The sequence below is a fragment of the Myotis lucifugus genome, unplaced genomic scaffold (assembly GCF_000147115.1).
Source record: "Myotis lucifugus unplaced genomic scaffold, Myoluc2.0 scaffold_52, whole genome shotgun sequence".
Lineage (NCBI taxonomy): Eukaryota > Metazoa > Chordata > Mammalia > Chiroptera > Vespertilionidae > Myotis > Myotis lucifugus.
This window is the reverse complement of record NW_005871100.1, coordinates 3,745,123-3,770,385: the sequence shown is the minus strand read 5'-3', so window position 1 is coordinate 3,770,385 and position 25,263 is coordinate 3,745,123. Positions and strand designations below refer to the sequence as shown.

The 25,263-nt window shown below is 57.1% G+C and overlaps 4 protein-coding genes across 5 annotated transcripts in view; all 4 read right to left on the bottom strand.

The window, feature by feature from the left end:
* The window catches only part of HOXA3 (homeobox A3), a 45,175-nt gene extending 40,917 nt beyond the window's left edge, over window positions 1–4,258 (bottom strand). For both annotated transcript variants that reach the window (XM_023753835.1, XM_023753836.1), the window contains exon 1: window positions 4,130–4,258. The gene's annotated coding sequence lies outside the window, so the exon portion shown is untranslated. The remainder of the gene's footprint in view (window positions 1–4,129) is intronic.
* Window positions 4,259–5,602: 1,344 nt separating this feature from the next.
* HOXA7 (homeobox A7) lies at window positions 5,603–9,282 on the bottom strand. The gene is made up of 2 exons (XM_023753838.1): window positions 8,073–9,282; window positions 5,603–7,099 (listed from the first exon to the last, which is right to left on the bottom strand). Exons 1-2 carry the CDS (start codon window positions 8,449–8,451, stop codon window positions 6,780–6,782), a joined length of 699 nt encoding a protein of 232 aa, XP_023609606.1. The 5' UTR covers window positions 8,452–9,282; the 3' UTR covers window positions 5,603–6,779.
* Window positions 9,283–14,164: 4,882 nt separating this feature from the next.
* HOXA9 (homeobox A9) lies at window positions 14,165–18,311 on the bottom strand. The gene is made up of 2 exons (XM_006088762.3): window positions 16,630–18,311; window positions 14,165–15,567 (listed from the first exon to the last, which is right to left on the bottom strand). The coding sequence occupies exons 1-2, from the start codon at window positions 17,204–17,206 to the stop codon at window positions 15,329–15,331; spliced, it is 816 nt and encodes a 271-aa protein (XP_006088824.1). The 5' UTR covers window positions 17,207–18,311; the 3' UTR covers window positions 14,165–15,328.
* A 3,953-nt stretch (window positions 18,312–22,264) lies between these two features.
* The window catches only part of HOXA10 (homeobox A10), a 6,763-nt gene continuing 3,764 nt past the window's right edge, over window positions 22,265–25,263 (bottom strand). Inside the window, exons 2-3 of the mRNA XM_014455923.2 lie at window positions 25,094–25,256; window positions 22,265–23,887 (exon numbers count right to left, since the gene is read on the bottom strand). Of these exons, the coding sequence (XP_014311409.1) occupies window positions 23,613–23,887; window positions 25,094–25,256 (438 nt within the window). The 3' untranslated portion in view covers window positions 22,265–23,612. The remainder of the gene's footprint in view (window positions 23,888–25,093; window positions 25,257–25,263) is intronic.

Sequence of the window (25,263 nt, the reverse complement as noted above, 5' to 3'; positions counted from 1 at the left end):
AACAGGAACCCTGACAGCCCCGCGCCCGGAGGGGCGGTGACGAGTGTGGCTGGGCGCTGCGTGGCCGGCCCTCCCGGCCGGGGTGGAGTTTGCCCCTCCCCCTGCGCTCCCCTACCCTTGGGTGCGGGTCCCGAGCTGGAGACGGGCTCTGAGAAACCAGGCCTGAGCCTCGCTCCGCACCCCTGCGCCTGCGAAACCACTGCCTCCCCCTCTTTCTCCCATCCCCCCTCCTATCCAGGGCTCGGGCCTGCCAGCCGCCGAGGGCCGGAGGCTCACCTGGAGCGACCAGGACGGGGCCAAAGGTAGCCTCTTACCCGCCGGCCCCTCCTCCCACGTACAACACGACTCCTTGGAGTCCCGACTCCCGCCCCTCTAAAGGCCAGCGACTGCCTAGCCTCAAAGCACCCCCATAACCTGCGCGCCCCGTTCCGCCTTTGAACCCAGGAACGGAGAGGCCTGTAACCACTGGTTACTACCCGAAAGGGACCTGCGGAGCAGCGGCCTGGAGGCTGAGCTCTGCCGCCAGCCGCCCGCGGGACCCGCTCCCCTCGCGCAGAGCCCAGGGAATCGCCCTAAACCACCTGGACTGCTCCGAACTGAGACAGGCCCAGATGTGGAATCTCTGTCCTCATTCCAGAGGTTCGGGTGACCAGGGTCCCTGGCCCAGTCGCTCGTAGAGGGCAGCTCGCCTAGGCCCAAGGCTGCGGGATAATGGATGTGCTTGGTATCTGGGGCGCCCACGCTGTCCTGGGGTGTGTCCTCTTTCCTGGGACTGGTCTGGGGCCTGCCGGGGACAGTCGCTCCGGAACGGGGACAAGCTGTCTCGAGAGCTCAAGGAAATCGCCAGAATTGCTTTCACGGCAGCCCCAGGCCTGGCCTTCCCCAGACAGGACGAGAAAAGCCTGTCCGAGCTGCGCTCGCTCGCCTGAGAGGTGCCTTGGAGAAAGTTGACTTTTACAACGCATGGATCAGACTCATTTTGTGAAATGGGATTGTTTCCAATGGCATTTTTTACGACTGTATTTTTGGGGCTTGTAAAACCCCCTTGAATTAGCTTTAAAATCCTCAATTCTGTGGAGATTGAAGAAACACTATTTATATGATTTGGTTGAATTCCCAGAGGGTGATTATAAGCTCTGTAAAACTCTGGCAAATGCAGAGAATGGGGTTCATACTTGGGGGTGGTGATGCCCCTTAGGAATCTGGGAACGATTTTCTTAATCTCTTCCTTGCTTTTTAATTTTTTCCCCCCTGCCCTTACTTCCCCCAAAGGGAAAAAATTGGGGGGGAAAATACTAGGCTCAGGTTAGTTAGGTGCACAGAGCCTAGCGTGTACCCCTGAAAGCGGCTGTTGCCCACCTCTGGGGGCTGTGCCCAGACGCCTTCTGGTTGTGTGTGCCCCAGTCAATCCAAGCTGGGAAAGTTTCTCCTTTGCATATATAAACAAGGGCCTGGCAGGACAGGATAGAAATTTACATTTCCCTTGCATTTCTTCAGGGAAAGGATTAGACAGACGAAAATAAAAACTCAAGAGTCAAGAATTTTTAAGGGAATTCTTTTTTAAAGCTATTTTCCAAGAAAATCATGTTTGAATTATTGTTTCTTAAATAAGACCACCAGAGGACAGTGATTTCAAGCAAGATATTATATAAGATATATTAAAAAAAACACCATTTGGAGATGTTGATAAATGATTATATTTATAATTCTGCTTCATTCCTCCAGGTTCCACACAATGTTGGGGCTGGTGGCAGTTTACTACTCTTATTATTTGTTATGGTTTGACCTGGATTCTCAATCTAATAATGCTCCCAGCCAACAAGAGAATTTGATTTCTCAGCTAAGAGCCAAAAAACCAAAACAAAACAACATTATATTTCTAGTTTCTATAGGCACTAAGATGAACAAATATATTAAATTAAAATCTCCACACGTTAGCCAAGGCTGGTACATATCATGTTGGCAGCTGCCCAAATCTATTTCTCCAACCAGTGACTATATATATATATATATATATATAGAGAGAGAGAGAGAGAGAGAGAGAGAGACTCAGGCAAGAATAGGAGCCCCGGACTGGAGGGAGCCTTTACTGGGATGGTGAGAATGGCCACCAGGGCTCTCTTCTCGGTCAAAGCCACACAGAAAGTCCACTTACCTTTCAGCTGCTCTTCAAGGGGGACGGGATGGCGAGCAGGGCCCCACAATCCGCCCTTTCCCTGGGCTGCCCACTGAGCTCCTTGACCTCGGCCAGCCTGGAGGACGGCCTGGCCTGCCGGTGTGGGGGGACCTTGAAGGCCACCTCCTCCACCCTGATCTCTAGCCCAGGCTAGAGCCCACAGCACACAGGTGCGGCCTGTGCTTGTCAGGGGCTCTCGCCTGGACCCAAAGCCCGCCTTCCATGCCATAGCCAGTCCTCCTCGGGGTCAGCCGGGCCCGCAGGCCTCAGGCTACCAGTGGTCTCTGTGATTTCAGAATCCCAAAGCGCTGAGCTCCCCAAACCAGCGTGCGCCCCCAGGGCGCCTTAGGACGCGCAGTTTGGACAGAAGCAGCCATGACGTGCCAGGCGGCCTGTGCAACCAGTCTCCATGGTGCTGGGGGGAGGGGGACCCGAGTCTAGTCGGGCGTCCAGCTCCTGTCAGGTGGCCAAGACGGGGGAGGTTCCCGGCCAGTCAGGCCCTGGGAGACCGCCCCTTAAGTCCTCCCTCGCCCCCCTCTCCACGGCCTGCTTGGGAATCTCTGAGGGGCCCGAGCAGTCCTCGCGCCAGGCTGCACGACGCGGGGCTGCGGCTGCGTCGGTCCCGGCGACGGCCACAGCGTGGCAGCAGCGAGCCGCCCGGGCTCGGGCGCAATAAATAATGGGCCCGCGGCAGCCGCAGTCAGGCCGCCCGCGGCCCTGCGATGCAAATGCGCCGCTTTATCCTCCCCGAGTGCACCCTGAATGCACCCGCAGTGCCCGCGGGCGCCCCGGGCCTCCACGACCCCCTCTCCATTATCTAACGCACACCAAGGTAGTCTCTTCAGATGGGAAAACATCAACAGCCTAAACCAAACACAAAAAGAACTCGAGCCCAGAGCCTCAGGGCGGTTTCTGGTTGCTGTCCCAGGAAGCTTTCGGGGCAAATCCGACCACAAGGCACCCAGACCCAACCGTGATCGGGTCTGTGCCACCGCGCGACGTACAGCGAACCCCGCGGCTCCCTCCGCGCCTCCACCCGGGAGGCTCCACAGTCCCCTCCCCGCTTCCCGAAGGTGGGCCGGTGGTCGCCGGCTCCGCGGCGCCGAGGTCGGTGGGTGGGGGTCCCCCTATCGCCCAGCCTTGGTTTGCGTCCTCCTTTCAACCTTCGCTGCGGCCCCTGCCCCTCGCAATAACATCACTCCACCGAAACTTCCCGCCAAGCAGCACCCAGACATTAACCCCATCCTCTCCTCCAACACAGAGTCCCACCCGCGCACCTCTTCCCTCTCCCTGCGCTCCTGACACCTCTCTCCTCGGAAAACCGCGTGGAGGGAAGCAGTCGCTCAGCAGAGGACTCTGGCCGAATTAGTAAGTTGTTTGCTTATCCTCCACCCCCCTCATTCCACCTTTCTCTCCACAAACCAAATCCCAGGGAATAGAAGGCGCTGTGCTCATCTAAAACGCCAGTCCATACGGGCACTTGGCCCTCGTCTCGTCACACCTTTCCAGGTCGGGAACTGTCCCCAGTTCTTGGGGATCAACCGAACCAATTGGGTCATGAATGAAAAAAGAAAAAAAAATCCAAACCCGAGAGGCGGGGGTGGGGGGAGGGAGCGCAGGGTGCAGGGCCACCTCCTCTGGGGCTAGGCCAGGTCGCTGGGGCAGGGGAGGGAGCTGGGGCTTGTGCGCCCGTGCCAGGGCGCGGTGCCACTGGCGAAAGGCGGGCATCCGCTGCCACCGGGAGCCAGGAGAGGAGGGAGTGCGAGCGTGTGTGTGTGTGTGTGTGTGTGTGTGTGTGTGTGGTGGGGAGCTGTCGTGTGTGAGGGGACGGATGTGAACCGGTGAGGGTGGGTGATATGCCCCTCTCCAAAGCCACCCTGGGTGCCCTCGCCCAGGCCGCCTGCGCTGGGTGCCATCTCACCACCTCTGCTCCTGTCTCCCCACATGTCTCACCTTCAGATGGCGGCTCCCAGAAGCTCCTGCCCCTCTGACAGCTGTCGCTGGGGCAGCCCGGGGAGACGAATCGTCCTCTTTCCTGGAGCCAGAGGACGCAGGAAATTAGCCAGGTTGCGAGTTGCAAAGAGGCCGCCGCGGCGCCGGGAGCAGGGCGCACCCCACCTCCAGCGGGAACGGCCGGGCCCGGCCAGCCCGGGGCCTCGCCTCGCTCGCCATCGCCGGACAAAGCGCAGCCGAGCCGGCAGGAAGACAGAGCTCCGAAGCAGGCAGGACGGAGCGGAACACAAGAAATGCGGCTCTATCTTGCAAAGGGAAATTATAAAAAAAGTTCATGTTCACGGTTCCCATCCACATGACCGACAACGGCCAATGGAAGGGCCGAACAACTCATAAAAGTTGTATTGCAAAGTTGTAAATTTTCATAAACAACAACGGATTTATGACCCTTTCCCCATCTCTAAGAGGAGGCAGCTCTTACACCGGCGCCATCTTACCACCGAAGCCGCCCCGACTTGGGGCCGCAGGTTTTACAGACGCAGTTGAGCCAGGTTTTATTCAAAGAGCAATAAGAAGGGGGGCCCAGCCCAGGCAGGAGCCTGCAGTCGAGGTCCTCGCCCACCCCCCAGCTCACGCTGTTCTCTGCGGTCCCCACCGCCCCTTGCCCCTTCCCCAGCCCCTCATCCTTCCCCGCACCCAGGCGCCCCCGCCCAGGCTAGCAGTGGGGTCTGCGGGCCCTGCCCCTGCCCCTTCTCAGCCGCACTGCTGGGCTCCGAGCAACCCTCGCTTAGCCTGAATACGGGGTGGGGGACCGCGTCAGAAGCCCTGAATTTCACCTCCTAGCCTGGCGCCAGGTTCAGTGCTCATGGAAAATTCTCGGGATCAGTCGCAGGGTGACAGCCCTTTGCAAGCCCACCCCGCAGCCTTAGAGGAAAGAGCGGATTTTGGATTTTGGATTTGCTCTTGGAATTTATGGAGGTTTTTAGGAAGGTTCATAGAATAGAATGTACCCATCGAAGATTCCGTTTTCAGGGTATCTGGAAGATGTTTGTGGGCACACACACAAACCAGACAAAAATCTTCACCCAGAGAAATTCACATATACAACTGCGGACACACAGAAACGCATACACTCAGTTATGGACACGGAAATACACGCAATTATTTACACACAGAATCACGTTCACTCAATTACAGACACAGAAATACATATAATTGTGGACATAAAAATACACACACACATATACAGAAATAGATATACAAAAAGAGCTACACACATACCTATGCAAACCCAGACAAAAAGGAACTCGACACACATACACACCAATTCACGGACGTCCAACACTTGGACCCTATTTGTCCTTCCACTTTTGCTTCCCTAAAGCCCCTTTGGACACGCACAGAATCAGGGCTTGCTCTCTGGCCATAATGACCCTCTTCCCCAACCTCCCTCCCCAGATAAAGGAGTCCACATTTCTTTGTCATCAAGCATCTTTATTTTTCTGTTACATAAAACACGGTGAGCTGGGCAAGACGGAAAGCATACCTTCCTGTTCCTGGAACCCGAGGCTAGAGCTGAGAGGGACGAGGGGGACGCAGGACAACACGGAGATGAAGGGCATTGGGGAGGGCATTGGCTCTCCCCACCTGCTATAGTTAGCTCAAGACAACACACCATGCTACATGGTCACCCCATTAACACATCCTTCCCAAGTCAAGACATCGCCTTACAAATGAGCTCCAAGACCATATAAATGACAAAAAAAATCTTATTCAAATATACAATATTTGCTATTGTAGGAAAAGTCAGGGTGTACATATTCAACACGGCTGGGCAGTAGGACACAGGGGCGGGGAGGCGGGGAGCATCTCTGCGGTCCTACTAAGCAGCAGCTAACTCAGAAATCTGCAGCTAGCTTGGGAATGCTCCCCTCCAGAAGTGGGGGGTGACCGGCCTGAACTTGGAATATCCAGGCCAGAAAAGAGGGATTCTAGGTTGCAGCACTTAGAATGCTTTGGAATAAATATATTATTTTTCAATTTAAATAGAAGCCAATGCCCTGGTCCCCGGACCCCAGCACCTTCTCAGCATAGCCTCAGGGACCCCAAAGGCTGCCAGCCACAAGCAGCAGGGGCCTGGCCTGGGAGGGGCCGGCACTAGGTAGCAGGCGAGCCAGCGAGCACAAAATAGGTAGTTTGGGACAAGTAGGTAGTATTGAGAGTCAGGTCCTTGGCCTATAGGGAGGTGCCGGGTGTCTGCCAGTGTTGGGACACTCTGGGCTTCCTGGGAGTGGAGGTCCGCCGGGCTGGGCCCATAGGTAGTTTGGGGTGCCTCTCTCTGAGGCCTGTGCTAGGTAGTATTTTAGCCATGCCAGCGCAGAGCCAGCCGGCCTAGGGATGAGGGGGGTGTCTGCTGGGGGGCCTCGGAGGCAGAGGGTACCCCCAAGGGGACCCAGTCTAGGCGGCTGCTGTCCAAAAAAGTTGGGAATTGGAGTGGATAATGGGGTAGATGGGGTACAGGTTGGGGACTGGGTTGTTGTTGTTTTTTTTACATTTTCTTTTTATTTTTCAACTTTTGTAAATAAAATCGAAGAGTCTCTAAAGACGCTTTCCGGACTGTCTGGTGCAGCCCAGGGCCCTGCTCGGCCCCTCACTCCTCCTCCTCTTCATCCTCTTCTTCTTCCTCATCCTCATCCTCCGCCTTGTCTGCTGCGGAGGCGGTGGCTGCTGCTTCGGGCACGGGCCCCTCGGGGGCTGCAGCAGCCGCCGGACCTTCGTCCTTATGCTCTTTCTTCCACTTCATGCGGCGGTTCTGGAACCAGATCTTGATCTGGCGCTCGGTGAGGCAGAGCGCGTGGGCGATCTCGATGCGGCGGCGCCGGGTCAGGTAGCGGTTGAAGTGGAACTCCTTCTCCAGCTCCAGCGTCTGGTAGCGCGTGTAGGTCTGGCGGCCCCGCTTCCTATCAGGCCCTGCAAGCAGACGTGTGGACACACGGACACATGGACAGACAAACGGATGGGACCATAGTCAGGACAGTGCCTTCATCAGGCCACTGACGCAGAGCTCGGCCCTTCCTCCGGCCGGACCCAGGGCGCGCTCCCCTCTGCCTGCGCCCCACTCTGAGCTGGGGGAGGAGCGAGACGGAGAGGGGAAGACCCCAACCGCCGTGCCAGACGCGCAGGCAGCTCCCTGAAGAGGGAAGGCGCAGAATCCCCAATTTACAACCGCGCTTTCCAGCCGGCTAGGCTTTCACAATGTCCTGCTTCCCCCTGACAAAGGGAAATTGTAAATATAGAGTGTGGGCAAGTGGGAGACGCCCCGCTTTGGCCATTCAAAGACCAGTGGGGCCGCTTCTCTGACTGGCTAGGCCAGTAGGCGACCCTAGCCAGCCCACACTCCAGGGGCCCCCTTCTTCCCTAGCAGCCCGCGCCCCCATCCCGGGACCTTCCTAGGTCACTCCGACCCTCTGTCCCCGCTCCAGCCCTCCAGCCCAGCCTTTAGATGGCCCCTGGCACGGGGGCTTGCCAGGGGCCCTGAAGGGTTCGGCTCTCCCAGGTTTTGAGAAAGAAAAACCAGGCTGAAAGGAAAAGGAGGAGGGAGAGAGAGAAGGGCAAGGGAGGGAGAAAGAGAGAGAATCGCGAGCAAACAAACTGAACGTTAAAATTCCAAGGCAAATGGAGTTAAATAAATTTACGAGGATTGAACCCATTAATTGGGCCATAAAAAGTTTTATGAGCCTCATTTACATACAATGCTACGGGTTCTCCACGCTATGGCGCCTCGACTCTAATTAGAACCAGAAAGGCAGCGCCGCCAGAAGTCAGGGGGCCTCCCGCCCGCCCGCTCGCAGCCGCCAGGCTCCCAGCCCCGCTCGCTCCAGCCCCGCGCTCCCGGCTCCTAGCCGCCCGGCCGCCCGGCCGCCCGCCCAGCGGCTGCGCCTACCTGAAGACCGCATCCAGGGGTAGATGCGGAAATTGGCCTCGGCCGGACCGTGCAGCGCGCCCTCATCCACCTTGTCGCAGGCGCCTTTGGCGAGGTCACCGCAGAGCCCGGGGATGTTTTGGTCGTAGGAGGCGCAGGGCAGGTTGCCGTAGGCGTCGGCGCCCAGGCCGTAGCCGGACGCGAAGGGGCTCTGGTACAGGGGGCTGTTGACATTGTACAAGCCCGGCACGGTGGACGCGAAGGCGCCGGCGCCCGCCCCGTAGCCGCTTCTCTGCGAGTTGGGCGCAAAGGAGCAAGAAGTAGGCTCGGCATTTTGGAACAGAGAAGCCCCCGCCGTATATTTGCTAAAAAGCGCGTTCACATAATACGAAGAACTCATAATTTTGACCTGTGATTTGTTGTCCGGCAGCTTTCAGTGTCGGTTTTACGAGGTAGCGTGATATATGATAACATTACACCCCCAGATTTACACCAAACCCCATTTTCTTTTGGACGGAGCTCGCCGCAGCACGTGACCGCCCACATGACCGCCTCCGCCAATCTCCGCAGCCCTCACAGGTGGTCTTGCTCCGCGGGGCCCGCGGCCGCCTAGAATGGAAGGGGAAAGGGCTCCAACGAGTAGCCCACGCATGTGCCCGCGCGTGGCCGGCCGGGCGCGTCCTGCGGGGAAAGGACCCCCGGCTCCGCGGGGCCCTTCTGACCGCCGCCAACCTGGACGCCTGGCCTGCAGAGGCTGCGCGGGGCGGACAGGGCGCGACCGAACCCTGGACCAAGCCTGCGGGTCCTCTGCCCACTGACCCCGCCCAGGGAGGGTGTCTGCACCCCGCGCACCCCAAAGTGGCCCCGTGGGCAAGTCTCTGCGCTGGGTGAATCGGCTCTTTGCCCGCGTCTCCTCCCGCCCAGGTCCCGCGGGCAACGGGCTGACTTAGAAATCGGATTCAGACGGGGCCGGCGCAGCGTCGTTTCCAACGGCAGCGAGAAGGCCACTGCAGACTGGAACCATGTGGTTCGAATAAAGTCAAGGTCTCCGGGCTTCCTTTCCTTAATCAGGGCGCACTGTTTATCCGCCCTAAAGGAAGCGCGAAGTATTTACCTGTTAATGAGCCTCATTCGCCAACAGATTTACTAACGTGGGATTCCCTTCCCTCCTCCTGGACACTGCTGGCCCCTCGGGCTCTGTGCTTTCGCTTTGAGCACCTGCCTGGCCTCTGGCAGCCCCAGAAACGGATGGGCATTCTTTTGTCCCCCCACCCAGCAACCCTGGATTCTCCCTGGCTGCACCAAGTCTCCCCCAGCTTGGAGGAGCCCCAGGCCCTCCAGCTTTCCGGGTACCACTTGTATCCTGAGGTTTCTGGGAGCCTTCCCTGTGGCCACCCCTGCGCTCCTACCGCTCCTCATGGGCCTGAGTGGCTGGGAGCAATAGATGCTGTAGAGCCAGTTTGGGGAGGAGAGAGGGAGGCCCAAGCACCTGGGGACTGCAGCCCACGCTGGGTCTCCTTTTCTTTTGGAGACCCCTGCCCTCCCGAAGGCCACCCAGCTCTGGCTGCTTCACCTTTCCCAAGATCAGCTCACCAAGAGTGGAGAGCACAGTAGTCACACTCCCTCCCATCCAGGCCCCCTATGCGTGGAGCTTACCTTCCTCAGCCTCCAACCCCTGGGCAGGGTTGGAACAGCCAAAGTCCCTGCCATTCACCGCTCCTTTGAGGGTGATGGGGCGAAGCCTTCCCCCTAAACGCCTCGTAAACTGCCCAGGCCGAGCTGGGAGCCTGGCCGGCAGGTCAGGACGCCTTTTACTGCTCAGCTCTATTGCACACCATAAACCCGACCTCACAATGGAATTGCCCCGGAAATTCTCCTCTAGATTATAGAGTTTGGTTCTTCTTGCACAAAGCGCTTCCCATCACTTTCTGAGGGTCCAGGCCGCCCGGGTTCACCACACCCTCTCAGGGGGTCCTGGGAGCACAAAAGGCGGCGGAGGGCTCAGACCCTGATGCGAAGGAGCCCCAGCTCTGGCCTAGTGGATGACCCAGTGCGGGTGGGGAGGTGGGGGTTGTAGGTGCAGGTGGGGTCAGGGTGGTGTTCCCTGGAGGTACAGGGACCATGGGGGGCGATATCCGGGGTACCCTCCATGGCAGAATAGGATGCTAGCTGTCTTGCTTGGGGAAAGGAGAGGATACGTCAGGAAGGGAAGAAAACACAAATATTCCAAATAGTATCCATTTCTGGCAGGAAATAAAACCTCAGAAAGTTCAAGGAAGATGAAACAAACACGAAGGGGACTAGGAGATCAAAGAGGAGGAATTAGACTGCTTTAGACCAATAAATTGTTCCTCGAGTGACACAGCAAGATGCAAGGAGAAAGACCCCGGCCGCAGAAGGCTGTCTGTCTAGACTCGAGTGGCTAAAGCAGCAATGGCGTTTCAAGTAGAACCTGCCCAGAGGGAGCTGACCCGACAGAGAGAGCGGGGAGCGAGCTCTGAAAGTCCCCACCACAGGCTCTTCTCTGCCTGCGTTTGTCTCGGTCTCGGGCAAGTCCAAACGGTCCCGGCAGGACACGCTGCCTTTCTGCCTGGGCCAGGCAGGATCCGGATACTTTCCCCGCAAGGCCCCGGCCTCTCTGGACCCATGTCAGCCAACGGGGCCAAGTCCCGCGGGTGCTGGAACCTCCCTTTCGTTTCTGGCTTCTCCCTCCCCTCCGGCCTCCAGTGGCAGCCTTTTAAAACGAAAAGGCCAGGCAGAGCCGGGCTTGCCAAAAGGCCTGTGTACCCGCGTGTTCTTGAGCCATTGGTTTCCTACATAGTTGGCTGAAAAGACACCATTGCCCTGGGTTATTCATGATCATAGTCACAGAAATACTTCCTGACGCTGCCGAAACAGGCACGTGAAGACGGGGTTCTCCTTGCCCCGCTGTCCTTAGATAAAGACTCGGGCTTCGGCCGCCTTGGGGGTGGGTCCCTGTGTGCCAAGCAATCTGTGTTTCCCCGACTTCTTGTTATCGGATTGTCCCCAACATTTAAATCCAGCCAAGAATGTAAACCCAGCTCTCGGGCAGCGAGTGGAGCCTGCCAGAACTCTGCGGCTTCTCTAAAGAAACTGCGGCTGCGGTTTCTATCCGCGCCCTGCGAGCGACCCGGGCATCGGCTCTCCGTCCAGTAAGCAGCCCCCAGTCGTGGCAGGGGGACAGGTCCATCCCCGAGGAGTGCCCAGGAGCTGGGGCTGCCAGGGGATCTCGTCCAGGCGGCTTCCGGGGAAGCGAGTCCTGGGCAGGGCAGCCGAGCTGGGAGAGCCACTTCCCAGCCACCGGCAGGCCAAGGGCAAGAGAGGTCCCTTCCGCCTGGCAATGCAGGAGGCCTCTGAGATACCCCGGCCTGCACCTACCTGGGCTCCGGGGCCTGGGGAGAGAAGCAGTGGCCACCGACCTGCTCCTTTGCCATTTATCTGTAGCGACATGAACCGACCTTTCCATCTGCTGTGGGATGCCCGGCCACAGACAGCGCTTGGGAAGTTATAAAACCCTCCTCGCCATCAGCTGCTGCGAGACACCGGGTTATATAATGAAATGTAATGAAGGCGTGTGTCTGTAATGCCAACGTGTGTGTATAGACAGAGAGCACGCGGGAGAGGGAGGAACACCCCGGAGAGATGTCAGCCAAAATCCAGTCCCCCGTTTTATAGCGTGTACAGCCGGCGATGCAGGCTGTAAACATTTTGTGGGCTTGGCAGAGACTCTTACAATCCAAATAAACGCGCCGGTGCCGTGTTCACAGGCTGGGGGTGCTTCTTCGGAGAGTCCTGTTTGCTTTTGCGTTTTCTCTGGGAAACCATGTTGCACCCGGGGCTGCTCCGAGCTCTCGGGGTGCCTCCTGGAAGGCTCCGGAGGGGCAGGTTCTCCCCGAGGGTGGGGGACGGGATGGGCCTGATGGGGTCCCCTCCCTCCTCCTGGCTCCTGAGCAGAGGATGCCAGAGCAGCCTCAGTATCTCCACTGTCCAGGAAATTCAGCGGCGAGAGAAAGCAGGAACGGCTTTCGCGACGTGAGCGCCTATTCTGGAGCTAGGGTGTTATTCTAATTCTTTTAAACATCACCTTTATTTTAGAATAACCAAAGCAGTGCCTGGTCTGTCCCCAAGGATGCCCATTTCTAGGCAACTCGGCCGCCCGACCTACACTAGACAGACCAAGAATGTCTGTACCCCCCATTTCCAGCCGCTTAATTTTATTGTCACGAATTCAAGGCAGCCAAGTCCCCGGGTTCTGGCTCACCCGTGGGTGCTGACTCCTCGGGACCTTTGCCAGGGCGCAGCCTCTGGGGGTCTCCCGGGCCCCAGGACCTTTGGCTCGGTTGCGCCCTCTGCACACCCTCTGGGGGGGTCACCAGGTCCAGGGGGGCGGTAGGCCGTTAGTCCCGGTGTCTGTCCGCCGGTCAGCCGGGTTCTCCGAGCGCGCGCTGCACCCAGGCGTGTCCGGGGCTGGAGACCGTGACCCCAGGAGGGTCCGCGCGCCGGGAGCTGCAGTCCTGCCGGGCTGGGCCCCCGCGGTGGAGGGGGCCAGAGGGGGCCGGTCCGCGAGCCCCCGCCGCGCCGCTCGCTCGTTTCCCAGTGAGGCATCCTCCCTGGTGGGAGCAGGACGGGAAAATACACCGCCGCCGTGCACTCAGATCTGGGGCTCCGGTTCCAGAAAGGCTCGCGTCAAGTCGACATCTTAGGAACTTCCCAGGGCGGCGGCGGCGGGAGATGGCGGCGTGGGCGCCTCTTGCGTGGAGTCACACTGCCATCTGCTGGCCGTCCCGCAGCACTGCAGCCCTCGCCGCCGCGCCTGAACTTCGTCGGCACCGCCGCGGGCCGGGCGCCCCACTCCCGGAGCCCGCGAGGCCGGGTCCCGAGGGAAGGGGGGGTCGGGGGGTCTGCGTGGGTCCGGAATCTGCGCTGCCGAGAGGGCAGTGCCCATAAAAGAGAGCTGTTTCCGCAACCGCTTTATCGGCGGCAGACAGAGCAAACAAATGAAAGGGCTTTGGTGGAAAATCTTAATTGGGGCTGGACAGTTGTAAACTCATTAAGGGCCGAATTCCAGACGGTTCGCAGACCCGGCCTTTATGGCGCACCCTGCGTGCCCATTCTTTGAAGTCCCTTCTGTCTGCAACAACACAGGGCGTCCAACCTGGCGGCGGGGTGGGGGTGGGGTGGGGGTGTGAGGGGCGCCCCATCCCCTGGCGCGGCGCCCTGGTTCCCCTTTTACGTGTCCGAATCCAGATACCTTTGCAGAAGTCGCGGGGGATGTAGGGGGGCGGGGAGCAAGAAAAGAAAAGGGGGAGATGAGGCCGAACCCTCCGGTCACATCTAGAAGGCGCTCGGGCTCCGAGGCTGTGCCGTTCCCCCGCAGCCCTTTACACCCCATAAACAGTAACAGCCCTCATTTTCTTTTATGGCGCTCCGGCTCCTCGCTTGCCTGGGCCCTGCCTCTGCCAGGACTTGTGCTCGGGGAGGGGCGCGCGGATCAGGGCCCAGCACCCCCGGGCCTCCTGCCCGGCAGGAGGTGGGGGTGCAGGGGCGCAGGCCTTCGTCTCCCGAGAGCTTGCGAGCTCCCAAACATCTGTTCCCGAAGCCACGTTGTTGGGGCGATCGGGCTCCGGTTTCCCTCCTCGGAGACTCTTTAGAAAGCAGGCCCTCAGCTCATGGTCCCGCTGCCCCCACGCCCCCCCACCCCCCACCAGGGTAGGCCCAGCAGTCTCCGTTTGGGCAATTCTTGGGGCGCCAAGATGGAAGAGTGGTGCTGGCCAGCGATACCCCAGATGCCAGCCCAGTTCCTCAGAGACCTCCTGGCCTTCTGGCAAATGGACACAAAGTGGGGGACCCGGCCTCGCCGCCCCGTGTTCCCCGGCTTTCCTCCGCCTTCCTCCTTTATTCCGCTGTTGGGGCTGCTGAGCAGCCGGCCTGTGCGAGCCCTCAGGCCAGCCCGTGGCTCTGCCGTAGGTTCCAGCTCCCCAAAGCCCCGCAGAACAAAATGGAGGTTCTGTCCTCTTCCACCCCACAGGGCCCCACCCAGAGACTATCAAGGCCCCCGTGCCCCAGGAGAAGATGCAAAGAGCTGACCCGAAAAAATAAAATAATCAATATATTTTATTTGGCAAAAAGTTAAATATCTCAACACAACAATTTGGTCAGTAGGCCTCGAGGTAACTATTGCAAAATATACAGTGTATGTTCAGCCCCCAACGGAAACCCCAGATTCGTCAAGAATACAAATCTACCGTAGCCCACTGGCAGTTTCACAATGCATAATTTATTATCAATAAAATTAGCTCCATTACAGTATCACTTTCCCCGTTAAAATTAAACATAAACCATAGGTAGTCACCTTCTGCACATACGTATAGCTCCGAATTTCCTCCCTGTTTGTCTGGTGCAAACACAGTACTCAAGCTGGTCTGATTGCTTTTTCTTTCAGATGTGGATTATATACACTGGACCAGACAGGTCTATAGAGCATGTAGAAACTAAAATGCCTGGATTTCAAAAGTGGAGAAAACCATGAATCTATGCATCCCAGAGAACCCTTTCTTTAAAAAAAAAAATTATTTCACTGAAAAATCCTTACAGCTAATTTACAATCAAAGGCTAACAGCCTAGTTATACAGAAGACGTATTCCACTACAGAGCTATACTCTATGCAATTGTCTCCCCCTCATAAACAACCTGAGTTCAAATTGAATTCTATCTTTCACAATCACAACGGGTGCGTCACCCAGCACAGAAGTTTGAGTCACAAAAACATAATTACCACAATAAAACACAGTGTTCAAGTATCGGGCAGATCGCTCTGCCGAACAAAGAGAAAAATTAAATTAACTACACAGACTAAAATCTATACAGCCCGCAGTCAACAGTTGTGCATTATAAAAAGGTAGTTGTTTTTTTTTGTTTGTTTGTTTGTTTTAAGTCAGGAACAGGTAGATTTTATAAAATATATACAAGGTAGCGTACACACAGCCATCAGCGCTAATGCCCCCTTCTTCTTTTTATTTATTTATTTGTTTGTCTTAACAGAAAATGGAAAGCTTACAATACCTCCTCCATGAAAGCGGCAGGCCAAGGAGCCAGCCTGAGAAAGGTTTGCCAGGGGGAGAGATGAGGCCTGGAGTTTGGCCGCTTTGTGCGGGGGTGCTGGAGGCTTGGGTGGTATGGGGGTGGGAGAAGGGGACAGGCAGTCCTTTCTCTTGCCCTCTCGTTCCATCTGCTTTCCGAAATGAACTCAAGTAGCATCACTCGTCTTTTGCTCGGTCCTTGTTGATTTTCTTCATTTTCATCCTGCGGTTCTGGAACCAGATCTTGACCTGCCTTTCAGTCAAGTTGAGCAGTCGGGCCACCTCGTACCTGCGGTCCCTGGTGAGGTACATGTTGAACAGAAACTCTTTCTCCAGTTCCAGCGTTTGATGTTTAGTATAGGGGCAGCGCTTTTTCCGCGTGGAGCGAGCGTGGAGCCAGTTGGCAGCCGGGTTGCCTGCGGGGGTTGGCGGGGGGAGAGAAATGGGATTTAGAAGGAGAAGCACACCCCCCACCACCACCACCTGGGCTGGGGGCTGGGGGATCTCCTGGGGCCTCCGGCCACCGGCCACCGTGCAGGATGCTGCTGAATTGGTTAGGGAAGGCGGCAGAGCCTGGGACACAATGGACCCCTGGCAGACAGAAGCGGGGACGGTCACTTACAATTGCGCGCAGTAAAATGTCCGCTCCCCTCCCCTCAGAGGCCCTCCTTTCTCCTCCTCGGTGCTCCTGTTCTTTCCTCTCCCCACCCACTTCCAGAACATTGTGTGATGAGTGAAATTGGAAAACAGATCTCCTTCTTGCCAGGCAGGGGGAAACCATGCTGCCCTGTATTCGCGTGGCAAGATTAATATTCTCTGCTCCCTCGCAATAACTCTGTGTCCTCCCTTCCCCACCTTTCCTTCTACTCTCCCCACTCCTTGTTTGACCCTGGAAGGCCTTGGGAGCGCGCAGGCCTATATTCGGCCCCTAGAAGCCCTAAGATCACTTCTCCAGTTTATTAGAATAATCTGGCCTGGGGGCCCTCATGGCCCGGTAGCTTGCAGCCCCATCTTGGGCAGGATTTACACCGCCACCGGCTGACGACAAGAGGTGGAGGGAATCGGCCGCCCGTCTTCCCCAGCGTCCGGGCGCAGGCAGGCAGCCACCGCTCGGGGATAATTTAGTCACAAAAGACTCTGCGACGCTGCTTTCGAAGAACGGCCCAAAGGATCTCGGTCCTGGTCCGGGGCAGCAGCGAGAGGGTGGCCGGTCTTGGCGCTGCCCGCAGACCCGCCCCGCCCCCTCTCTCGATAGCAGCCACCTCCTCCCCCCAGCCCAGCGGGCCGCTTGTCAAAGCGCTGTGCTGTGGACTTGGGGCCTCCGTCCGAGGCATCCCAAACAGCAACTTCTGGCTCCGGGCCTCTGCTCGGGAGGCTCCCAGGCGTGCAAAGGCGGGCTCCAGAGAAAGCTGGCGGGCTGGCAGATCCGGGTGGCCAGCGTGGAGGCGGCAGCCAGTTTGGAGGGAGGAGACACTTACTGGGATCGATGGGGGGCTTGTCTCCGCTGCTCTCATTCTCAGCATTGTTTTCGGAGAAGGCGCCTTCGCTGGGCTGTTTTTCTCTATCAACTGGAGGAGAACCACAAGCATAGTCAGTCAGGGACAAAGTGTGAGTGTCAAGCGTGGGACAGTCACCCCTTCTGGCCGACAGCGGTTCAGGTTTAATGCCGTAAGGCCGGCTGGAGGGCAAGCCCGCGAAGGAGAGCGCACCAGGCGTGGGCTCCAGCCAGGAGCGCATGTACCTGCCATCCGGCGCCGCCGCCGCCACGGGCGCCTGGGGGTGCACATAGGGATGGTGGTGATGGTGGTGATAGACCGCGGGCACCGTGTTGGCGCCCGCAGCGTGCACCGGGTTCCAGGAGGCGCCGAACACCGCCGCCTTGGACTGGAAGCTGCATGGGCTGAAGTCGGGGTGCTCGGCCAGTGCCGCCGCCTGCCGGGCGGGCTGACCCAGGGCCCCCGGAGCATAGCGTCCCGCGCCCAGCTCGTCCGAGGCGTCAGCGCCCAGCAGGAAGGAGTCCACATAGTAGTTGCCCAGGGCCCCCGTGGTGGCCATCGCCGCACCCCGCGCCCTGCCGGCCGGCCTGACCCGTGGAAATTATGAAACTGCAGATTTCATGTAACAACTTGGTGGCACCGGGGAGGGAAGTACAGTCACCTAATAAGTTGCCGGCGCCCGCGCCCCCATTGGCCACGCGCGTCACGTGGCCGCCCAGCAGAACAATAACGCGTAAATCACTCCGCACGCTATTAATGGCCCGGTGTTTTGCAGTCATAATTTTTATAGCAAAAGCCATATGTTTTTATGCAAAGAGATCGCAGCGCTCAACGATCGGGTTTGTTTTAATTGTGGCCAACGAAGATTAAAAGATCAAATCTGGCCTTGCGTCTGGACTCCCTCCCCTTCGCGCCGCCACCACCAGACACACACTTCTTCAGCGGACTATTTTATATCACAATTAATCACGCCATCAGCCCGGCGCGGGCCCCGCGTGCGAGTGCGGCCGGCAGAGCCCCCCGACATAAAATTAGACAATAATTGAAGCCATAAAAAAGCAGCCAAATCGCATTCTCGCTCTACTGTATTTAAATCTATATTTATATTTCATAAGGAGTTATTGTTTCAGAAGCCACACAGGCTGGTGGGAAGTTGGGAACGACCAACAGATTCGTTTACCTCGCCGTGGCTCCCAGTTGTAAAAATTTACGAGGACTTGGAAAGGTTAAATTAGACTGTTGTGTTTGGTTGGCGGGCTCCCTGTAAATAATCCCCCGCAGTCCCCGGAGATGCGAGTTTACCCGGGACGGCTTCAGAAAGTCAAATTCAACGCAGTAGCGTCCCAAACGGAGCCGCCGCGGGCCCTGCCGGGCGCGCTGGCCAGGGACAGGCCGCCCGGAGGACACAGCCTATGGAGGGCCCCTGGGGTCGGCCTGACCGGATCGCAGGGTGTCCAGGCAGCTCCCAATGTACCGCTGAGTCTCCAGCGAGCGTCCGACCAGGGAGCAGCCAGCCAGCGCTGAGCCCAGTGTTTGGGGGCCTGCTGGGGCCGCGCGTTCCATGACCCCCCCTTCCCTTGGACACAGCTGGCGCCCCAGCCCCGTGCTCCCACCTCCGAGGCTCTAATGCTGAGTTCTGCTAGTCGCACTCCCCTAACCCGAGCTGCAAAAAAAACAAAAAAAAAAACAAAAACAAAAACAAAAAAAAAACCCTACGAGGCAGCGAGGCAGCATAACAGGCGAATTCGGCCTAAGAGACCTGGCGGCTCAGTAGCCAGGAGGCCCGCTCGGGAGAGGCTGGCCTCCGGGCCCAGTATGAATCCTTCAGGCCCCCTCCTTCTGTCCTTCCTTCCTTCCTCCCTTCCTGGCCACTGCCCCTGGCGGCCCGCCTGGCTAACCCACGCAGCCGGGCGGCTCAGCGGAGTTACAAGACCCAACGTGAGGCGGCCACAGCTCAAGGCCAGGGCCAGAAATTAACCGAGGAGGGGCATGGGGCATTGACTTTAATCCCATCCCTCAGCTTGGCCAGATTGAGGAGGGTGCTTCTCACCCCCCAGAGCCTTTCAGGGGTAAATTAAACGGCCTCAGCCTCTTTGTTAATTGGAAAGAAGAAAAAAACCCACCAAATACAAACGGAAAGCAGCGACTCCTAAAAACGGGGTAATTAAATTCACGTGTGAACACTGTGCCTGCAAGAGTGTGTTTCTCATTAGCCCACTTCCCTGGCGGCGAGGGCGGGCGGGTGGACTGGGCTGCTTCCATCTCTTGTTTTTTTGCCTTCAATCTCCCCAACAGTCCCAGTAACCCCTCCCCAAACCCTGATACACCCCTATCCCTCAATGGGGACCTTCAAATGTCAGGCTCTCCCCCCAGCTGAAAAGCCACAGGGAGACCAACCGGGTCCCTCTCCGGAAGAAGGAAGAGGGAAGTGACCAACACAATAAACTCCTACCACTGGCCAGGGGGTCCTGGCCACCTCAGTTCCCTCCCGCACTAATATTTGTCCTTCCCGTATAAAGTCCTCCGGGCTATTCCCATCCCCTCCACAGCCCAAGGTGCCCCAAATATCCCGCAGTTTGGGGAACCTCTGAGATTTTCATTAAGAAAATTAACCCGGAGGAAACCTTCGCTCCTAATTGTAATTGTCTGCAAACGGGCTGCCTTTTCCACTTTTTTTGTACCCAGAGAAGACATGAATTATTTATAGTATTTTTTAAATAGAAAGGCCGTCCTTTAAATAGCCTTAGCCCCCCAAAATTGGACAGCTACTAAGTAATTAGCAGGGCTTGAGTGTTAACTGATCCTCACTGGTGCCTAAAATGGGGGGCAGGATCCCCAAACCAAAAATATCCCTCCTCAGCCCAGAGGTTTGAGGAGAGACCATGCAGGTTTTTGTGTCTGCTTTCACTTTGGAAGTAAAAGGGGTTGTGTGTGCATAAAGAAAGAATAAATGGGAGTGGTTACAAACTATTTTTTTGCCCAGAGTTCTAAAACCTTGGCCTCCAAAACAAATCCAATACTCGGGTCCTGAAAATGACAGAGGAGTTGAGGGTAACACCGTGTGGTCCTTTCAGATAACAGGACCCAGAACCGGGGCTAAGAAGTGAAAACAGTGCCTGGGCCCAAAGCTGAGCAGTACTGCTGGATGGAAGCAGTCTGAAGGCCCCACGTGCGGTGCGAGTGGGGGGCTGGAGAGGGATGGAGGTTGTTTTTAGCTCCCAGTAAAAATGAGACTCCTCCGCCTGGCTTCCAGCACAACTTGGAATATGGACTCAACTTTGTATTCCAATGGTTCAGGAATTTAGAATTCCTTTCCCCTATTATTTGAAACACGGTTGCTAGAAGGGTCCCTTTCTCCAGCGGTCTTCTGCACAAGGATGCCATATCCAACATCCCCTGACTCTGAACCTGATAGAAGCTACTGGCAAGCAAGCAGCCAGTCTTTGCCCTGGCGAGGCCCCCTTATCGCGGTTAAAGCCGGAGCTGAGACCTGCAGGGCCCGAGAGCCCAGGAAGCTTCCGGAGAGTGCCCTCCAAGAGCCTGGCTGGGCCTCAGCCCAGGTCCCAGCCTCCGGCCTCCAGGGAAGCTGGCGAAGGCCTCCTTGCAAAAACCTCGGGAATGCTCCCCCATCGGATCGCCCAGGCTGCTGTTGCTGACCGACGGAGTAGGAACGCAAGGCCGCCGCCATCCGGTCGTGATCATAACCGAGGCCGTGTCTGCGCTCAGATCCACAGCCCGCGACAGACGCCCCAGCGAACCCTTTCTTGTCAGAACACGATCTCTACTTGAGTGCACAGAGAGGGGAAAAAAAATAAGACAGCCTCCACCCTGGCTCTTCCCAAGCCAGCCCTAGGTCCCTCCAGAAGGAAGAGCTGGGGGGTAGAGGAAATGGAGATAGGGAGGGAAATGGACAGAGAGATCAAAGAAAATAAACAAAATTGAAGAAAAGGGAAGGAAAGAAGGGACGAAGTAAAGAAAAGAGGGTAGAGAAGAAAGAGGAAAGAGGGAAGGAAAGAGTCCACGGCGACTCCTGGGAGCGGAAAGCGGCTACAAGAGAGAAGGGTAAGTGACAGGGCCAGGATGCCAGCCCGTCTGCCTTGTCCGTTCTAGTTGGTCAGGAGTGTTCACTGGCAAAGGGATCTTTTCTTATTTCCTGCCCTGCATTGGGGCTGATGCTGCCCTGGCTTTGCAGGGGAATGGCGGGGTCCCGGGCCAGGCACGGGCCAGGAGCCGGAGAAGCTCGGGATGGAAGTGTGCGCCCCTGACCTTGAATGGCCCCGGGCCCAGAATTCCTACCACGCCCCCGGCGTCCGCTAAGGCTCAGCTAACCTGACCGTACCTGCAGGGGCCAGGTGGAGATGGGGGTGAGGCCAGCAGCCTGCCAGAGCTCTGAGAAGGAAGCAGGGACGAGGTTCTTGCGCGGGGAAAGCCGAGGTTGCCACCGCAGGCCTGGCACGACCGGAGCCTGGATGCCCCGCCCGGCCCGGCCTCCGCGCGCACAGGTACCTGGAGACGATTTCAACTGAAGTAATGAAGGCAGTGTCGTGCTGTCGAGAGAAAGGTGGATCCCAACAACAGGAAACTACCTAAATCACCGACCAGTTCTGGTGCTTGCCCGCCGCCGCCACCGACGCCGCCGCCGCCGCCGCTGCAGCCGCCGCCGCCGCCGCCGCCAAGGGAGAACCCTGCGATCGCACCCGGCCCGGCCCCTCGCCAACCTGCGCCCGCCGCTGCCAGTGTCCGGGGCTGCCGCTAAGGCATTACGGAGGGAGAAGCCACCGGCCCCTGTAAGGTAAACCTTGGAGAGGGAGGGAAGTAAGTTAACAGCGAGAGAGGAAAATAGGAGGGGAGAGAGCGAGGAGAGCGAGCAGTGTGCGCGCTGGTTCCCCAAATCTTGCAGCTCAGCAAGCGGGCGCCGAGCGGCGGCAGCCCTGGGAGACTCACAAGCGCCAGGGACAGCCCCGAGCCCGGCTCCCTGTCTGGTCTCGGCCTCCCGCGCTCGCTCCCCACCGCTCGCTCTCCCCCTCTCTCCCTCCCAGCCAGGCAGCCAGCCGGGGCGCGCGCTCCCGCGCCCCCTCCCCCCTGCCGTCGCCTCCCCCCACCTCCCGCGAGCAGGAAACGCGTGGCCCCGCGGAGGGCGACCAGGTGGGGGAGGCTGTGCTGGGGGAGGGGGGGGGTCCAGGCAGCCCGGCCGCGGTCTACCTAATCGCTGCCTCGGACGCTAGTGAGGCGCTGTGGGCCCAGCCTGCTCCCGGGATTCCTAGACTGGGGGTCATCTAGGACCAGGGGACCCACAAAATAACCAGCCTGTGCGAGCCTCCCTGGGGCTCCCGAAAGAAATCCTGTTTGGCTTCCTCTGTCTATGAAGCTCCTCTCTCCACTGAAACCACCGGTCCAAGACAGCCACAATCCAGATATACTAGCAAGTCATAAAACTGAACAAAAGCCGACAAACCTTACGGCACCAGGGCTATAGGGCCCAGACAAATTACGACTGTCTAGGTAATATTTAAATAGATGCCTAAAGTAATTGCAGGGGGCGCGGGCTAGTCCTCCTGTTGTAAAAGTGGTGGACGGGATAAAGTGGAAGGTGAAGATAAGAAGGCAAAAAAAGAGGTAAAATTAAAAAGCTTCATTCCACAGCTTTATTCTTCTATAAGAACATAAACATCATCTTTTTTTTCCACGCACAGCAGCATTACAATATTAATTTATTCTGATTTAAGATTAGAAGTAAATAGAGCTAGAACTAACATTTATAATAACGATAGAATGCATTTGCATAAAACAAGATTGGCAATTTTTCATAATAATAGACATTTATACAGATTTGCATTTATAGTTTTTTTTTTCTTTTTCTGCACCTACAGGTTTGACCCTTTTATGCATGTAACTTCACAGTATAAAGGAAACCAAACAATGTCTCCCTTCTCTAGTCTATTCCGCTTGCCCCAGCCCTCCTCGGCTTCCATGAATTTTGGAAAGAAAAAAAAAAAAGGAAGAAAAAAAAAAGGGGGGGGACAAACCTCCACAAGATAGGGAGAGTGTGGTGTGCTTGTCGTGTGTTACCAGTGGTAACGATTACTTTATGACAAAAACCCACTAAATCCACATGTATAAACAGAACTACATCAGATTATTTATCTATAGCCAGAGGATATGGAAATTCAGAGGAAGGGGAAATAATTTAGTCCCACAATGCAAGACCTTACACAAACTGGAAGAGGAGTTTCCTTATCCTGGTCTTTTTTTTTTTTTCCTTCTTCTTCTTTTTCTTTCTTTCTTTTAAAGCTGGGATATCTTACAGAGGAAGGAAAATTTCATCTTCCTGACTCCCTCCATGTTCCAATCAGCCAAAGTCAAGCCCTTTTGTCAACCTGTATGCCCATGCCCATAAGCCCTTCTCTTTGCCAAGGAAGAAAGGAAGAAAGAGAAAAGAAACCCAGGGCCTGGATCCCCTGATTAAACACAGCCCAACACTTCAGGCCCGGGAGCCTGCTGGTGGCTCCTTGCACCATTGACCTCAGGCCAGACACCTCAGCGCCTACAATGGGACCTGGCCTTCCGGCTGGGTTTGCCCGGCCCCCCGCAGGAAACCAGCTCCACCGGGAGCACAGGGGCCATTTTGAGCAGTGGAGTCATCCAGACGACAAACCATCCCAGTTCGCACTTGACACTTAGGACAATCTTTATCTACGTAGGATTTTAGAGCGATATGGCTTTTCCCCCAGAACACAACAACAAAAAACCAGCACCTAGCAAACAGACAAAGAAACAAAACGTCAGAACAAACCAGCCCTGCACTGATGTAATGGCCAGCGAAATGGCGAGTGTGGGAGGGAGGAACGGGCGCCCGCACAGGTGCGAGTTCCTGGGAAGAGGCCGAAGACAGAGGGAGGAGAATGGCTCTCTGGAAGCAGGGGGGGAAAACAAACAAAAACGAAACGGCATTGCCTGGAGCTTCATCAGGAAAAATTAAAGTTGGCTGTCAGCTCCCGGATCCGGTTTTCTCGGTTCATTTTCTTCAGTTTCATCCTGCGGTTCTGAAACCAGATTTTAACTTGTCTGTCCGTGAGGTGGACGCTGCGGCTGATCTCGAGGCGCCGCTCTCGAGTAAGGTACATGTTGAACAGAAACTCCTTCTCCAGCTCCAGCGTCTGGTGCTTCGTGTAGGGGCAGCGCTTCTTCCGGCCGCTCTTTGCCGTGAGCCAGTTGGCTGCGTTTTCGCCTTTGGTATTGCCTGGCATTTTAAGGGAATAAAGAGGAGAAGGTTAAGTCGAGGCAATGCGGGCTGACTACCAGGGTGAATTTGGGCCGCCTCTTCCACAAGAGGGATGCCCTAAGTCACACACAGAGAGGTATGCTCCCCGCTCCCCGTTAGCTTGCTTGCCCAGGAAGAGCAGTTCCTCCAAAAGGAACGTGCAAAATCCAGTGGGCCCCCAATCTACACCCACCCTCCCAATTCACATTTTCATCCACTTCTTTCCAACACCTGTTTTAGCACAAAGCTGCCAGGTGCTTGCAGAACGAAGGGCCTGGGAGGACAGGCCTGTATACCTTGAACTTAATGCCTTATTTTTTTCTTTGAGTTGTGCCCCAAGACATACAAGCATTTCCTGTAGCCCCCCAGCCTGGGGTCCGGGGTGCTTACTTGGTAGGGGGGTGGGCAGCATAGCTGTGTCTCACTGCAGCCCCCTCCTTGCCCAAGGCCTGGCGAGGAGAGGAAGACCGACATAGTTGGGACTTGGGGAAGGCACAAAAAAAAACAACTGATTGGGGTCAAGGGCCTGCTGCCCTCACGTCTCTCCAGGAGCCAGGGACATGCAGTCTGGGCGACTCTGAGTTCCAGGGGAAGCGAAAAGGTCCCTCTCTGCCTCTCAGCTCAGGGCCCCGGCTCCCAGGCCGGATTTGCCTTTCTTCTACCCGCAACAAGGATTCCCGCCCCTGCAGCAACTTTGAAAAAAGCATGGGGGATCGTAAACTCGAACTTCGCCGGTTAATGGGCTTATTTATTGGTGCTGGCGGCTGCTTATTTTGGATGCCTTACAAACATCCGTGCTATCTGCGGGCGAGCCTCTTTCCCTCCCTCCCCTCCCCCGCGTGGGCCGCGCCTCGCAGCCGGGGCCCAGACCACGGGTGAGGGTGCTCCGGCCCACGGAGGACAGGCACGAGAGGGGGGCTGCTCGCCGGGATCCTCGCCCCCAGCCGGGGTGAGCTGAGGCCAGCGCAGAGGACGTCTTGGTGTGGGGCACTAAGCTGGACATGAATTTTTACGGCGTCCCCACGCCCAAATATTAAAAAGCAAGTTCACAAGGTCAGGCTGCCTGCAGCTCAGGCCAAGGCCGGTCGGCTGCTGCGCGGACTCCTGGCTTCCTGCTCCTGCCCTGCGCTGGGCAGGCCTGCCAGCCTGCCCGCCAGCCTGCGGCCCGTGACGCGCCCTGCTTACCCAGGGAGTCCTTCTCGGGCGAGGCTTTGCTGCTCTCGGAAGGGGCCGGGGACAGCTCCTCGGCGGCCGAGGACGACGCGTGCGCCTCCTCGTCGCCTTGCGAGCCCCCGCCACCGCCGCTGCATGTCAGCGTGGGGGGCGGCGGCGAATCGAGGGCTCGCTCCTTCCGG